Consider the following 17,222-nt stretch of genomic DNA (forward strand, 5'->3'; position numbering starts at 1 on the left):
ATCATCCACAATAGTGAAAGACTGAAAGCTTTTCCTCTAAGATCAGAAGGATGCCTACTCTCAGCATTCCTATACAACATAATATTGGAAGTCCTAGTAAAAGCAGTCAAGCAAGAAAAATAAATAAAAGACATCTGAATTAGAAAAGAAGTAGTAAATTTTTTTCTGCTTGAAGATGACATCCTTTTATATATAGAAAATTTTAAAGATTCCACCAGAAGTCTGTTAAAACTAATAAATGAATTTAATAAAGATGCAGGATACACACTCACCATACAAAAATCAGTTGTTTTAACATACTAACAAAATAGCTGTAAAATTAATTTAAAAATATTATTTTTATGCTATTTACTATAGCATCAAAAATAATGAAATACTTGGGGATAAACTTAACCAAGGAAGTGAAAGATCTGTACCTGGAAAACTGTATTATTTTTCTATTTTAATTTCAGTATAGTTTACATGCAGTATTATATTAGTTTCAAGTATACCATAGTGATTCAACAATTCTATACATTATTCAGTATTCATCATGAAAAGTGTACTTTTAATTCCCTTCATCTATTACATCCATCCTCCCCCACCCCATCAACTCCCCTCTGGTAACCATCAGTTTGTTCTCTATAGTTAAAAGTCTCCTTTTTCTTTCTTTCTTTGTTTTCTCTTTTAAATTCTACATGTATATGAAATCATATGGTATTTATCTTTCTCTGACTAATTTCACTTAGCATTATAGTCTCTAGAACCATCCAGATTGTTGCAAATGGCAAGATTTCATTTTTTTCCCATGGCTGCATAGCATTCCACTGTGTATGTGTATACATGTATTACATTCATTATATGATATATATATATTATATATATATATAATATATATATATAATAAATCACATTTTCTTTATCCATTCATTTTTCAATGGACATCAGTTGTTTCCATAACTTGACTATTATAAATAATGTTTCAATAAGCATAGGGGTACATATATTTTTTGAATAAATAAAATAAAATATTTAAGTAAATACTCAATAGTGGAATTACTAGATCATATGGTAATTCTATTTTTTTATTTTTTGAGAAAACTCCATATTGTTTTCCACAGTGGTTATGCCAGTTTCACTCTTATTAACAGTGCATGAGGGTTCCTTTTTGTCAAGACTTTTTTCTTGTGGTTTTGATTTTAGCCATTCTAACAGATGTGAAATGATACCTCACCTCACCTAGTTTTAACTGGCATTTGCTTGATGATGAGTGATGTGGAGCATCTTTTTATATGTCTTGACCATTTGTATGTCTTCTTTGGAGATATTCATGTTTTCTACCCATTTTTAAATTGGATTATTTGTTTTTGGGGTTTTGAGTTGTATAAGTTCTTTATATATCTTGGATACTGAGCTTTGATTGAATATATTATTTACAAATACCTTCTCACATTCAGTAGGCTGTCTTTTAGTTTTGTTGATTGTTTCTTTTGCTATGCAGAAGCTTTTTATTTTGATGTTGTCCCAATAGTTTATTTTTGCTTTTTATCCCTTTCCTTAGGAGACATATCTAGAAAAATTTTGCTATGACTAATGTCTGAGAAATTTCAAATGGTGCACTTTTCTAGGATTTTTATGGTTTCAGGTCTCACATATAGACCTCTAATTGACCATGGAAAACTTTAAAACATCAATGAAAAAAATTGAAGTAGACACAAATAAAGGGAAAGATCTCTTGTGTTCATACTATAAAAATTGATATTGTTAAAATGTCCACATTACCAAAGCAATCTGTAGATTCAGTAAAATCCCTATCAATATTCCAATCACATTTTTTTATAGAAATAGGAAAAACAATACTAAAATTTGTATGGAACCACAAAAGACCCTGAATAGCCAAAGTAATTCCAAGAAAAAAGATCAAAGCTGGAGGCCTCACATTTCTTGATTTTAAACTATATTTACAAGGTACAGTAATTAAAATAATATGATACTGACATAAAAGCAGACACATAGATCAATAGATCAGAATTGGGAACTCAGAAATAAACCCATACATATATGGTTACTTAACAATTGACAAGGAAACCAAGAATACTTAATAGAGAAAAGATAGTCTCTTCAATAAATGAAGCTGGGAAAATTGGATATTCACATGCCAAAGAATGAAATTGAATCCCTATCTCACACCACTCACAAAAATTAACTCAAAATAATATAAGACCTGAAACCATAAAAGTCCTAGAAGAAAACATAGAACCAAAGTTTCTTGGTATTGGTTTTGCCAATGATTTTATGGATGAAACCCAAAGCACAAACCACAAGGGCAGAAATAAATCATTGGTACCACATCAAACTCAAAAGCTTCTGCAAAGCAAAAGAAGCAAAATGGAAACCTAAACTACAGAATGGGAGAAAGTATTTGCAACCACATATCTGATGAAAGGTTAATATTCAAAATATGAAAGAGACTCATGTAACTCAATAGTAGAAGACCTCAAATAATCCAATTAAAAGTGGGAAGAAGACCTAAAGAGATATTTTTCCAAAGAAAACATAAAAATGGCCAACAGGTATATGAAAAGGTGCTCAATATCACTAATCACCAGGAAACGCAACTTAAAACCATGATGAGTTATCATCTCACACTTGTTAAAATGGTTATTATCAAAAAGATAAGCAATAAGTGTTGGCAAAGTTTTAGTAAAGGAACCCTTATGCACTGTTGGTGGGAATGTAAACTGGTTCAGCCACTGTGGGAAAAGTAAATGTAGAAATGTACCTCAGAAAATTAAATAGAAAATTAATAGGGATACTATATGAGCCAGCAATTTCACTTCTCGGTATATATCAAAAGGAAATTAACTTACTGTCTTGGAAAGATATTTGTACTTTCATGTTTATTGCAGCATTCTCACAACAGACAAAATATGGAAACTACTGAGGTGTCCATTGACAGATGAATGAAGAAGTTATGATTGTGTGTATATATATATATATATATATATATATATATATATATATGCCTCACAATGAAATAAAAAGTAGACATAATAAAAAAAGTAGACATAAGAAAGAAGGGAAACGTACCATTTTCAGTAACATGGATGAAACTTGAGAGTGTTATGTTAAGTGAAACAAGTCAAACAGAGAAAGATAAATTCTATATGATCTCACCTGTATATGGAAATTAAAAAAAAAAAAAGCCAAACTCATCAGAGAGTAGAATGGTGGTTGCCAGGAATGGATACTGAGAGGCAGAGAAATGAGTGAAGGTGACCAAATAACATGGATGAAACTTGAGAGTGTTATGTTAAGTGAAACAAGTCAAACAGAGAAAGATAAATTCTATATGATCTCACCTGTATATGGAAATTAAAAAAAAAAAAAAAAAAAGCCAAACTCATCAGAGAGTAGAATGGTGGTTGCCAGGAATGGATACTGAGAGGCAGAGAAATGAGTGAAGGTGACCAAAGGTTATAAACTTCCAGTTATGAGATAAGTAAGTTCTGGAGATGTAATGTACAACATGGTAACTATAGTTACCAATATTCCATCATCTATTTGAAAGTTGCTAAAAGAATAAGTTCTGGGGGATCCCTGGGTGGCGCAGCGGTTTAGTGCCTGCCTTTGGCCCAGGGCGCGATCCTGAAGACCCGGAATCAAATCCCACGTCAGGCTCCTGGTGCATGGAGCCTGCTTCTCCGTCTGCCTATGTCTCTGCCTCTCTCTCTCTCTCTGTGACTATCATAAAAAAAAAGAAAAAAAAAAAGGGAGAATAAAATGATATACTCAGTGGTTTCTCTTTAAAAAAAAAAAAAAAAGAATAAGTTCTGGGGATGCCTGGGTGGCTCAGCAGTTTAGAGCCTGCCTTCAGCCCAGGGCATAATCCTGAGGTCCTCGGATCGAGTCCCACATCGGACTCCCTGTGTGGAGTCTGCTTCTCCCTCTGCCTGTGTCTCTGCCTCTCTCTCTGTGTCTCTCATGAATAAATGAATAAAAAATATTTTTTTAAAAAAAGAGTAAGTTCTGGGGACGCCCGGGTGGCTCAGCGGTCTAGCGCCTTCGGCCCAGCGCCTGATCCTAGAGACCCGGGATTGAGTCCCATGTCGGGCTCCCTGCATGGAACCTGCTTCTCCCTCTACCTGTGTCTCTGCCTCTCTGTCTCTCTCTGTCTCTCATGAATAAATAAATAAAATCTTTAAAAAAAAAGAATAAGTTCTCATCACACACACACACACACACACACACAACTGCTAACTATATGAGGTGATAGAAATGTTAAAACTAACTTTACTGTAATAATCATTTTACAATATGTTGATCTATCAAACCATTGCTTTGTACACCTTAAATTTACATAATATTACCTGTCAATTGTATCTCAATAAATTTGGAGAAAAAAATAGAAAATTATACTCAACCTTAAAATATCAAAAATAAAAGAGCTCTTAAAGTATTACAGGCATGGGAAAAGAAGGAAAACAGAGGTTATTTTCATGAAATGTTTATGATATGGTACTAAAATCTTAAAGAAATGCCTAAAAGTGGAATATTTTTAATTTTGTTTCTATCCAGCCCTTTGTCTATCAATAAAAATATATCCAGCAAAATATTAATGATATATACAAAAATGATATGAATAAAATTTAGTTATTTCAATTAAATTTAAAAATAAAAGATAAAGACAATTATCTTCACTATTATTTAAAAAGTCTGAATTTATTAGAAGTAACATTAGACAAGAGAAGGGGACCAGTGACATAGGAATTAGAAAGGGAGATGTAATTTATTTCTAGTATCAGTTTAATGAACCTGTGTCTAGATAACTATTGTAAAGTACAGGATAATATGGACAAATATGAGGATATGAAATTGAAATTGAATGATAATTAGGATTTTTGTATACATACAATGGCCAGTGGCAGAGAAAAGGAAGAGGGAACTCATTTATAGCACCACCAACAAAACAAATCAGTTGGCTGAAATTTAACAACAAATATGTAAAACCTTTATATAAGAAACATCGGTAAGCACTCCAGAAGACACACAGATGATTTTTAAAGTAAAATAATAATTGTTATTATTATTAATATATTCTTGAAATGGTGATTCATAAAAATGTGAGTTTAAACCAAATATTTGCACTTAATTGTATGCCAGTGAAAATAATTAGTTCTTTTTCTCCTCTAGAGCTAGTTAAAATTATTTCAAAATTCTTATAACAACATAAGCAAGCAGAAGAGGCCAAGGGTACCCAGGACCTGTATGCTGTTCAATGAAGACAGAGCAAAGTTCTGTAAACTTGAGACCACACACTTCTCTGTGACAAGACAGCCAGTATGTTACCAAAATATTCAAAGATTTTTAACTTGCAAAACAAAATCTGTCAAGTTGAAATAATGTCACAACAGTGCCCTCAGGAAAGTTGGGGGAGAGAATGCTCATAGGAAACACCAGATCACCAAGCAAACAGTGGGAGTTTGGCAGACTTGTTTCTTTCTCTTCCCCATCTATGACTTCTCAATTTAAAATCCTGGAAATTAGGGGGTGGTAATTATTCCTGGGAATATAAATTTCTTTATGTAGTGGATTCAATATACATGCGGTCTTTATCTGGTTAAGTTACATATTTTGTGATTTCAGAAAAGTTGCCTAATCTTTCTGAATTTTGAAGGCTCCAATGTAAAAGATAATGATCATTCTTGGTGTGTGTGTGTGTGTGTATTAGTAATAATCTCTGTATTGTACCTATCAAAGCTCTTGGTACGTGTTTAATAAGAGTAACTTTAATAAGTTAATAGTAAAGATGGTACAATTAGCAAGAGCATTTGCTGCAGAATCACTAAATAGAGCTAGACCAGAGCTGCTTGACAGAGCACAAACTGAACATGAGTGGCAATGTAATCGTGTTGCTTTTAGAGTTCAAGTTATTAGAGAATGCTTTTAAAAAGCTCACAAAAGGAAAATAAAAGTCAATCAGAATGAAGAATGAAAACCAAACGATAGGAGTTACTCACTCTGAAAAGATTTGGAGACCAGCTTTTTTAGAAAAGAGATCCCAGAAATTAATTCATGTGCTGGTTACAGAGATACTTAAATTTGACAAAACACATCACACTGCAAACTTTATGCACTTAACTTTTACCACGTATAAATTAGCTCATAATCTTTTTAAAAAATGAGATAACCCTGCACATTAACCGCATGGTTATACTCTTTTACAGAAGGCAAAAAGAAAATACATAGTGTTGGTGAGAATAAGAAACAATTGGAATCCTAGTAAATGGCTGATGGGATTATTAATTGGCACAAGCACTTGAGAGAAACTAGATTTTAGCAGTATGTATTAAAGCTAAACAAATACATATCCTATGACCTAGCACTCCACTCAGATATGACACACGCATATTCACCAAAAGATATGTACAAGAATGTTCATAGCAATGTTTATCATAAATAGCCAAAACCAGGATAGTCCATATGTTTGTCAACAGCAAAATGGGTAAATAAAATGTAGCATATTAATTCAATAGAATCTATGTAACTTTGAGTATGAACAAACTATATCTATATCCAACAACTTAGGTGAATATAAAAACATTAGCAAAAGAAGCAAAATACAAGAGTACACAATGTGTGGTTAAAGTCTAAAATCACGCCAAACTAACTTGTATTGTTAGAAGTTAAGAAAGTGGTTATCCTTAGGAGTTGTAAGGACTGGCATGAGAAGAAAGAGGAGTTATGGGTATAATGTTTTGTTTCTAGATTTGGGCGCTCGTTGCATGGGTAGTTTCACGCTTTGAAACTTCAGTAAGCTGTAAAATTATGATTTATGTCTTACTTCAAAAGATAGATTACCCAGAGCTGGAACAAATAATCCTAAAATGTATATGGAACCAGAAAAGACCTCGAATAGCCAAAGGAGTTTTGAAAAAGAAAACCAAAGCTGGTGACATTACAATGCTGGTCTTCAAACTCCATTGCAAAGCTGTCATCATCAAGACAGACACATAGGTCAATGGAACAGAATAGAGAATCCAGAAATGGACCTTCAACTCTATGGTTAACTAATCTTTGACAAATCAGGAAAGAATATCCAGTGGAAAAAGGACAGACAGTTTCTTCAACAAATGGTGTTTGGAATATTGGATAGCCACATACAGAAGAATGCAACTGGACCATTTCCTTATACCATACACAAAAATAGAATAAAAATGGATAAAAGACCTAAATGTGAGATAGGAATCCATCAAAATCCTGGACAAGAACACAGGCAGCAACCTCGTTGACCTCAGCCAGCAACTTCTTGTTAGACATGTCTTCAAAGGCAAGGGAAACAAAAGAAAAAATGAACTATTGGGACTTCTTCAAGATAAAAAGCATTTGCACAGCAAAGAAAACAGTCAACAAAACTAAAAGGCAACCTACAGGATGGAAGAAGATATATGCAAATGACATATCAAATAAATGGCTAGTATCTAAGATCAATAAAGATTTATTAAACCCCCAAAGAACAAATAATCCAGTCAAGAAATGAGCAGAAAACAGAACAGACATTTCTCTAAAGGAGACCTACAAATGGCCTACAGACACATGAAAAATGCTTCACATCACTCATCATCAGGGAAATACAAATCAAAATCATAATGAGATACCACTTCACATCAGTCAGAATGGCTTAAATGAATAAGACAGGAAACAACGAATGTTGGTGAGGATGCAAAGAAAGGGGAACCCTCTTACACTGTTAGTGGGAATGCAAGCTGGTACAGCCACTCTGGAAAATGAGATGAAGTTTCCTCGGGAAGAGGAGCTAACCTACGACTCAGCAATTGCACTACTAAGTATTTACCCCAATGATACAAATGTAGCGATTCGAAGGGGCACCTGCACCCCAATGTTTATAGAGGCAATGTCCACAATAGACAAACTGTGGAGATCTGAGATGTCCATTGATAGATGAATAGATAAAGAAGATGGAAAAGAATTTTATTTATAACTTGTTATATGCTTCTTTTACTATAGCATATATATGTACATAATGGAATATCACTCAGCCATCAGAAAGGATGAATACTTACCATTTACATTGACCTGGTTGGATCTGGAGGGTATTATGCTTAGTGAAATAAGTCAATCAGAGAATGACAATTATCATATGGTTTCATTCAAATGTGGAATATAAGAAACAGGGCAGAGGATCAGAGGGGAAGGGAGGGAAAACTGAATGATGACTGAAAGTCATCAGAGAAGGAGGTAAGATTTTTAACCAGTACAGTTAGATATTTCCTTCTAACTTGTTTCCTTCAGAATAGATATTTGGGATTTTCCTGTATCACTATAAACATGCTAATTTTCCAGTCAATTTTTCCCACAGACTAAAGAATAGACATGGAGATGGAAAATTTCAGAAATTTGATGTTATTAAATCTCCTGTGTTCTCCTATGTTTGCTAATAATATCAAATGTAAACTACCTTCTCTATTTCAGTATCAGTTTACAGCTATCAGGTGTCCCTAATACTTTAAAAATGTGAACAAAAGACTTAATAGGATTATATCACCCCCAATGCTTTAATTTGAAATAAAATATCCAAGGCAGTTCCTTGTCCTTCAAGTATGTTTAGTAACATGAGGCGTATAGAGGATTTAAGTAAATAAGATATCTAATCTCTCAGAATGTGAGATTTCTGAAACTAGATTATGATCCTGTGAAAATGAGAAGTTGAGAACATTCTGTTTTACAAAGGCTTTCCATACATTATATAACCTGTCATGGTTCCTTCTGAGAAGGAAGATTTAGTATACCCCAGAGGCCATTTATTCTTTGCATACACACATGCACACACACACACACACACACACACACACGGGCACACACACACATATATGCAAAATATGTTTAACATTAGTGTGGTTCTTTATAATTGACATAAGACATCCATCTATATGGTGTCATATGATCATCCTAAAGGGCACAGTGATATAATTATCCCCTTTTAAAAGAGTAGAAATGTTGTGACTCAGAATTTAAGTCACTTGCCTGAAATTACACAGTAAATGGAATGTGAACTCAGAATCCCAGGTACTTTCCAAGAACCCTCACCACCTTGCTTTTCGTAATTCCTTTATTTAAGGAATAGAGACTGTTAACTCACTCAATACCTATAGTAGTTGGTATGTGATGCATATATGAGCAGAGACAATTATTATAGGACACATTTCAAATGCCTTAGAAAATAATCATAAGTTAATATCTAAATTTAAATCAGAATATGTCATTCAGTCATGAAATTTGGAATCCAGGAAAAAGAAAATGTAGTTATGTGACATTATGATGAATATAAAAACACAGAATTTTGCTTTCAAAATTCTAATCATAGTATCTTCAAAAGTATACACAAATTTTAATTATCTTGCATATATTTTATTTATATATGCGTGGTATGTTTAATCTCTTCCTTCTAGATGACTCTATGAAGAAGTTTAAAAGTGTAAGTGATGGAAAATTGGATGAAGAATATTCCAAAATCCAGGAAAGAAAAATATATATATACAAATTCTGCTTGTGAAAAGTAAGATAAAGGTCACATAACAGTGAGGATATTCCTGCTTCTATGGCTTGCCACAGATTTTTCTACTTGTTCTTATGGATGTCTAAAATACTTTTCCCCCAGGGATCCCAATGGCTCTCATACTCATTGCCCTCAGGTCTTCATTCAAATGTCACCCTTTGAGAACTTCCTTGCTACTGTATTTAAAAGTGTAACCCTGCTCCCAGAACTACCTATTCTTATTTTACTACATAGCATATATCACAGTCTAACACCTTACATTTTATTTCTTTATTTTCTGTATGCTCTTACTAGTATGTAAGCTCTATGGGGAGTGTAGATGTTGATGTTTGCCAACTGTACCTAAAAAAGAGGCAGGTACCAGGTTGGTGTTCAATAAATACTTTTTTTTTTTTTTTTCACAAGGAAAGCATGATAGAAGAAAAGAAGGAAGGGGGAGAGGGAGAGAGAGAGAGGGATAGAAGAGAGGAAGGAGAAAGAAAGGAAAATAAATAAAGAGTGGGAGGGAGGAAAGCTGAGAAACTAGTGTTGGTAAGATTAATGGTTAATTTCTGCTGTTAATTAATACTTGTTAATTAATACCTGATAAATCTGAGAAAAACCATTCGGGAGAGAAGAAAATAGAAAAATGAAGGAAGGTTCATGAGGATCAGAAAGAGATCAAAAAGATAAATAAACCAGAGCCCTTTGCATTATTTTATTTGATCCTCATAAGGAATGTGTGAAGCAAGGAGACTTGAGGATTGCTGAAGAATACAGAGAAATCTATTATCTATCTATCTATCTATCTATCTATCTATCTATCATCTATCATCTATTTTTTTAAAAACTTTTATTTATTTATTGATGAGAGACACAGAGAGGCAGAGGGAGAAGCAGACTCCCTTCACGGAGCCTGATTCAGGACTGGATCCCAGGACCCTGGGATCATGCACTGAGCTAAAGGTACACGCTCAACCACTAAGCCACCCAGGTGCCTGGATACAGAGAAATTTAAGTTGGAGCCATGCTAGTGTAAGCACCCAGAGGAGCTTAAGGCTGGAGAGATACTGGGGAGAGAGTGGTGGCTCTTGGGGGGACTTGGGGGGCTGGGGGGTTATAAAGTCAGCTTTCCAATGCCCAGTCCTAGGCTTTTTGAAAGTTTTCTGCAGACAAAGAAGAGAATGAGGAATGACGGAGGGAAAGGAAATCATGTATCACTTCAAAATGTTTGCCAGGTATTTTTTTATCTGTGTCGCGATTCATCCTAGTAGAGGCACTTTCATTTATATTCAAGGATTGATTTACTCATTGAAAAGACATTACCTAAATAGGCACAAGATTATTTGCACTGAAGCATTAGAATACATATTAGTATCACCATTATATTTTCTATATTTGGAATTTATCCAAAAAGGATGATCTTATATGAGGGTTTTATATATAATGTGTGTATTTACTTCAGCCTGGCATGTGCAGTGGGATGGAAAACTTCTGCTGTATTACCAACAAGAATAAATGAAGTATATGGAGACATTAATATGAAAATAGTTTAGAGACTTACCTAGAACTTTGCTGTAGTATGAATTCCATTCTCCCCAGTAGGACTGAAATATGTAGTCTTGCAGAGGATAAGAGATAGTATTTTTAACCCTCTCACCAAAGGTCATCTGGTCAGTGAGCTCTGACAAAGCTGCAGGTACATAGGAGGCAGGTGCTGGGATTTTCCCACAGTGTCTCTCAACTGTGGAAGCTGGAGAGAACCTCAATGTATACACAAATGGAATTCCTAATTTCAGAGCAACGAGGTCCCCACAGATAGTTACTGGGTCTGCTACTAACACATCAAAACCACGTTTCTGAAGTCTTGCCATTAACTTGGGGTTGCTTAATACTCCATCACAGATTTGTATATTGATTCGAAAAAAAGTATCTAGAAGTTTTCCTAGTTCTTTATAGAAACTCCAGAGTGTGAGAGGAGTTGGTCTGTGGTCTATCCATAGCATTATCATGTGTTCAATTAAGGAATCTAAGTTGTCGTTTGTAAAGGAGACAGGTATTACCTCAAAATTCACAGAAGAATCAGGATTAGAATTGATGAATAGAGTTGTTGATGAAGCCAGTACAGTCACATTGTGATTTCTTTGAATCAGCTCTTCTAGAATGATCTTAATATTTAACCAATGGCTACCATCCGTTGGCCAAATTAGCACATTTCCACTTAAAACAATTTCAGTCAAAGTCAAATTAAAAACCAGCAGCTGGACAAACTTCTTAGGCATGGTGATATCCATTATTAAAACCATCCTACTGTAGATCTTTCAAGATAAAAAGAAATTTTCAAAGTATATTTAGGGTTTTTTTTTCAAATAAAATAATGTTTAAAGTGATGGATACACTCATTCATAAGTCAATTGATCTATAGGTTAAAAGGAAAACAATATAATTCAAACCTTTATGTGCATTAAAGTTATTATTTTAACAACAGAAATAAATAAATTCCCATTTGAAAGGAAGTCAATTTATAAGCCTGGTGTCTGTGTACTATGTGACAATAATTATAAAAATGTATCTTTATCTTTCCTAAAATTAGGTTAAACAAAAATAATAGTTCTTACTGCTAAAGCCACTTTCTCAAAACTTATTGTAACTTCAAGATAGATGTCTTATTACAAGGCATTTTTACATACATTATTTAATTCAGTCCTTTCCAGAATCTTGTGTAGCATAAATTACTTGCTCTATTTCATAGAAAATGAAATTATTGTTGAGTTGCATACCCAAAAATATATGACAAAGTAGGGCAATTGGGACTATTATCATAACATCATTTGAGAAGTTGCTGGATTTCTATGGATTATGTCTCATCTTTGTAAGTTTTTGCAACTTTGGCAATGTATAATGACCAGCATTATTATTAATTCCCCATGGCTCATATTTAGGAAGAAAAACCAAAAATAATCTTCACTTAGAAGTTTTTCTCAAACATTTCAAGATGTTTTAGATTAATTGAATTATAGAGCAAATTACTACACATTTGGCAGAGGAGAATTTTCTTCTCTGATAAAGCATATTGATAATCATCTCCTCATTGCAAGGAATTTGTCACTTTCTTTCATGACGTGTCCATATACAGATCAAGAAGATTAGGGCCTAGTACCACAAGCTTTTCACTAAGAGCTATGTAGTAGCCTAAATTAGCTAGACACTAGAATTCAACAACCCCAGATTCAAAAATTTTTCTTTTTTCTTTTTCTTTATTCAAAAAACTGTTCTTTTACAAGTTTTGTGACCCTGGGAAATTACCTTTACCCTTAGCCTTCTCATGCATACGTGAGAAATAATGATGTTAATTTGTTATATTACTTTGTGGATTAGCAATATGATCTGTAAAGTTTCTTTGTAAACTGCTTGATTCAGAACAAAAGTTTGATAATATTTGTAGTTTAATAAATTTGTCGATTGATCAGTAAGCCAATAGGCTAGCTAGAGAATGACAACTAGACATAGATACAATAATAATTATCTGTTGAGATTCTTAGTAAATGCCAAACTGAACAAGGACAACTATGTAATGATGCTATTTTAAAAGTTATAATCATTAGAGATTGCCATTAAAAAGAGAAAATAAGAACAAATAATGTCATTAAAAGGATAGAAATCAGGAATTGAGAATGTAAATTAAGTGGTTTGTTTTCTATTCCCACTCTGTTGTCCTTGAATTGACTAATTATAGGCCTTTAAGTAACAAAAAGACCAGAAAGAGAAAAGGAAAGAGGAAAGAGAGAAGCGATGCTTTTAGAATTATTAAAATTGCATCCTTTCAAGAGTCAGCATCAATTTGAATATAATGTCTATACTTTAGAAATTATTTAGATTTTGAAGCCCAACAGCAAACACCCTGATGACCATTAAAATAGGCCTAATGAAAAGAATTTGATGCATCTTCATAAATCTGTTGCTATCATGACCTTTCAATAAAAAGGAGACAAAATATAACATACAAGGCATAACCAAAGGTTTATCAATAAAATACTTAGACTTGTCCAATTATTGAGGTTCATTAAGTGGAATATAATAATTAAGTAGGGATTAGTCATTAGCAATAGTGACATTAGCACTTAAAATCTTATCAAAATATATCCTTGAATTAAATGCATGTAGGCAGCCCTACTTACCCTGAATAAAAGAAAAAAAAAAAAAACAGTTTAAGTGTGGGCAGCCAGTAGCAGAGCCTATCTGAGAACTGAATCTCCTAATCTTCAACACACTGGGGTTACTGAAGGTCCTAAACACTGACTTTTGACCACATTGTTCTCCAAACAGAGTTCCTCCCCTTCCCCTTCTTGGAGCCACTAGCCTATTTGCCTTTTGAAGTAAATATGTTTTTCTCTGCTTCCCAAAGTCAATCATTCCGATAGCCAACTTGCTAGCTCTCTTAAAAACTGGAGGAACAAAGCCTCAGGCTCTAAGTCTGAGTCCCTAAGATTAAAATTCAGTGAGACTCTGAGTCTTTCGTCCTATCCTCTGACTGTCCGTATCTGTGGCATTCAAGGAGTCCCTTTGTCCCAGTTAAGTGGCCTTTTCAGGACAATAACATAACTATCTAATTTACTGAAGGACAATAGCAGATAATAGAATTTATTAATAGCTAATGTATATGTTTTTTGTTTTCGAATTATACTTGGATGTTACAGTGTTTAATTTCACTGGTGTCAATGTAGGTGTCTGTTTTATTTATTTTCCAATTCCCTGTGTGCCTGCAATATAGCAATGCAAATTCAAACATTTTAAGAAGATAAAAAATAAATTGTGTTTAGGGACATGTAGATATAAGCTTAGATTTAATTTTCCATCAATGGGATAAATAACAACTCCTGCCAAATATGCCTGATATCGTGAAAAAATGAAGTTCAGGGATTTAAAATGATTAAACATGTTTATTTTCTTCATGAAAGAAGAAGAGAGAAACCATGGTTCAATTTGTCCAACTCCATCATTTTATATGTAAGAACGCAGATCGAGGAAGGTTTATATTATCTTGAAGTCACAATTGCCAGTAAGTGGCAGATGAGATGAATGCCTAGGGATTCCAGTTTCCAGCCCAATATTCTTTCTTCTTTCTTTTACTTTTTAAAATGTGAGATACATTTTATAACAGCGAAAATTAGAAAACCATTACGTTTCATAATTGTGACTATTTGATAAGATGACATCTTAAACATGATTAAAGAGCCCAGAAAATAATATTCTTAAATATGTCTATGAAACATCAATATACGAATAGCATGAGTAAAAAATAAGTCAGCCAGAGAAAGTTTGTACTAATTAGAATATTGTCCCTGTACTTTGAATCAAAATTCTCATTCTCACTCTGCTTACTTCAAAAGGAAGTTCTCCAAATAGTAATAAAACAGATAAAGTTTTCAGAATCATATTTAATAAGCCATGTGCTTTTAAAAGAGGCACAGGCCCAAAATGAAGTCATGTTAAGGTCCCATGTCACTAAACCAAGACTTAATACCTAACCTAAGGTATTAGGCTCACCCCCTCATAACTTTTAATCTGCCAACTGAAATCTCTTGGTGAACACCAGAAGGTAATCTGCTAAACTTTTTCTTCCCCTTAGGAAGGAAACTTTGCCTAAACATTGCATTCTTTGCTAGTAATTCCCTCCAACTCACCCTGTTTAAATCTTTCCTTTTCTACGGCTCTACAGAGTTCCCCTCTACTTACTAGATGATATGCTGTCCAATCTCTGAATTGTTTAATAAAGCCAATTGGATATCCATATTTACTCAGCTGAATTTGTGTTGTTTAACACTGTTAAGTGTATATATGTATGTGTTATATATATATATATATATCTCACAGGAGAATGGCTAGTTCATTTATATAAAATTAAACTGAAATTAAAGTTCTTTAAAATATGTATAATGCTATCAGTTTGAATTGAGAATCCTTTTTTTTTTTTTTTTTTTTTTTTAAGATTTACTTATTTATTCATGAGAGACACAGAGAGAGAAAGGCAGAGACACAGGCAGAGGGAGAAGCAGGCTCCAGGCAGGGAGCCTGATGTGGGACTTGATCCTGGGACTCCAGCACCACACCCCAGGCCAAAGGCAAGCACTAAACCACTGAGCCACCCAGGGATCCCTGAATTAAGAATCCTTAAAACAACATTTTGGTTTGCAAGTTCTTTCTTAGAATTTTTCCCTCATGACGTGACCTGAGTTAAAAGTGTCCTCTTCCTGTGTGCTGCCTGAGCATTTCAATGAATGGCTAGAATTTAATTGTGCTATTCATTTCTCATTATCTCTTGGATTTGGAGGTGGTCCCAAAGGCCATAAAAGCTTGGAAACTATCTTTCATACTGTTTTTAAAAACAGAGTAATCAACTCCTTAGTAACCTTTGAGTTTTAGCTTCACAGTAGAGCTTCAACTTTTGTTTTTTTAGTTCCTTGATTGCATTTAGTTAATTCTTTTGAAAGCTTAAAATTAGATGCACTTTTCCTCCCTCATTGTTTTATTCTATATAAACTGAGTTTCTTTCTCAAACTTTCCTTTTAGCTTAGGGTCTAGCATCAATGCTTCATGACAAATGCTTTATTGTAACCTCAGGCAAGTTATTCTGCCTCCTTATTATAAAATGGTGAAGAATGCTGGAGCCTATTTCTTATCATTGTGAAGACTGAATTTAAAAAATTCATGTAAATTATTCAGAACAACATCCATGCTCAATAAATGTTAGCTATATATGATAATGTAGAGAGAGAATCTTACTTTAAAAATTACCAATTTAACCAGATCTCATCACCTAGACCCATCTCCCTTCTACTTCTCAGATAATGGTCCTCTGGGGTGCCTGAACTTTGGTGCAGCTATTCCCAAACACCACAGGCTCCTCTACAGGTGCCAGTCATGCTTAATCTTGAGGCACATCACAAATGATATCTTACTAACAATGTATTCAGTAACAAAGTTCACTAGTGATTTATTTTAAGAAATACAAACATATAAAATTCAAGATTATATCCATAAAAATGATCATCTCCATTTCCTGTCATTGAGTGGGAGCAAAAGAGTGACAAGGCTTTTGAAATTGCGCATGTCCCATAGCAAATTCATCTTGGATGTTATGTTAATGGCTGTCATCCCACTCAAGGGTCATTATGTAAAGAAGGATGCTACCAGAGGTGATTTGAAAGATTGTAACCAAACAATTAATTTACATTTAAAAAAAAATAGAGGAAGAAAGGAAGGTAGAAGGAAGCCAGAAAAAGATTGAGAAGAAAGAAAAAAAAAGTTCCAAACCAACATGCATTACTCTTCAGGGAAAGAACTCCAATATATTTTTTCTTCTTTAAAATGACTATTGGAAATCAACCATTTTGGAGATATACATTCACATTTGTTTCATTTCTAGCACTTTATCTTACATGAATTACCTGTGTTCAGTTCACATAAAGATCTGAATATTATAGTCATAATTTTTTTAAGATCTATTGTTTTTTTCTATTTAATATATTTACAGGAAAATCTGCTGTTATTATAGATGACATTAGTTCTTGGAGATTATTCACCTAATTATTCATGTCCAACAATACATTTTGTATTCATATAAATACAATATATAAGGATTATTCACTCAAAAAAAGCTATTTGTTTCTATACTTTCTGAAGGGTA

The 17,222-nt window shown here is 33.6% G+C and overlaps 1 protein-coding gene across 3 annotated transcripts in view; it reads right to left on the bottom strand.

Moving 5' to 3' along the window:
* Positions 1-17,222, bottom strand: part of LOC112652247 (UDP-glucuronosyltransferase 2A1) — an 85,202-nt gene that overhangs the window by 22,177 nt on the left and 45,803 nt on the right. Inside the window, exon 4 of one of the 3 annotated variants that reach the window (XM_025435753.3) lies at positions 11,100-11,731. The exons of the other annotated variants lie outside the window; for them this stretch is intronic. Within the exon in view, the coding sequence (XP_025291538.2) occupies positions 11,100-11,731 (632 nt within the window). The remainder of the gene's footprint in view (positions 1-11,099; positions 11,732-17,222) is intronic. 3 annotated transcript variants of the gene reach the window in all.

The sequence above is a fragment of the Canis lupus genome, chromosome 13 (assembly GCF_003254725.2).
Source record: "Canis lupus dingo isolate Sandy chromosome 13, ASM325472v2, whole genome shotgun sequence".
Taxonomy (NCBI): domain Eukaryota; kingdom Metazoa; phylum Chordata; class Mammalia; order Carnivora; family Canidae; genus Canis; species Canis lupus.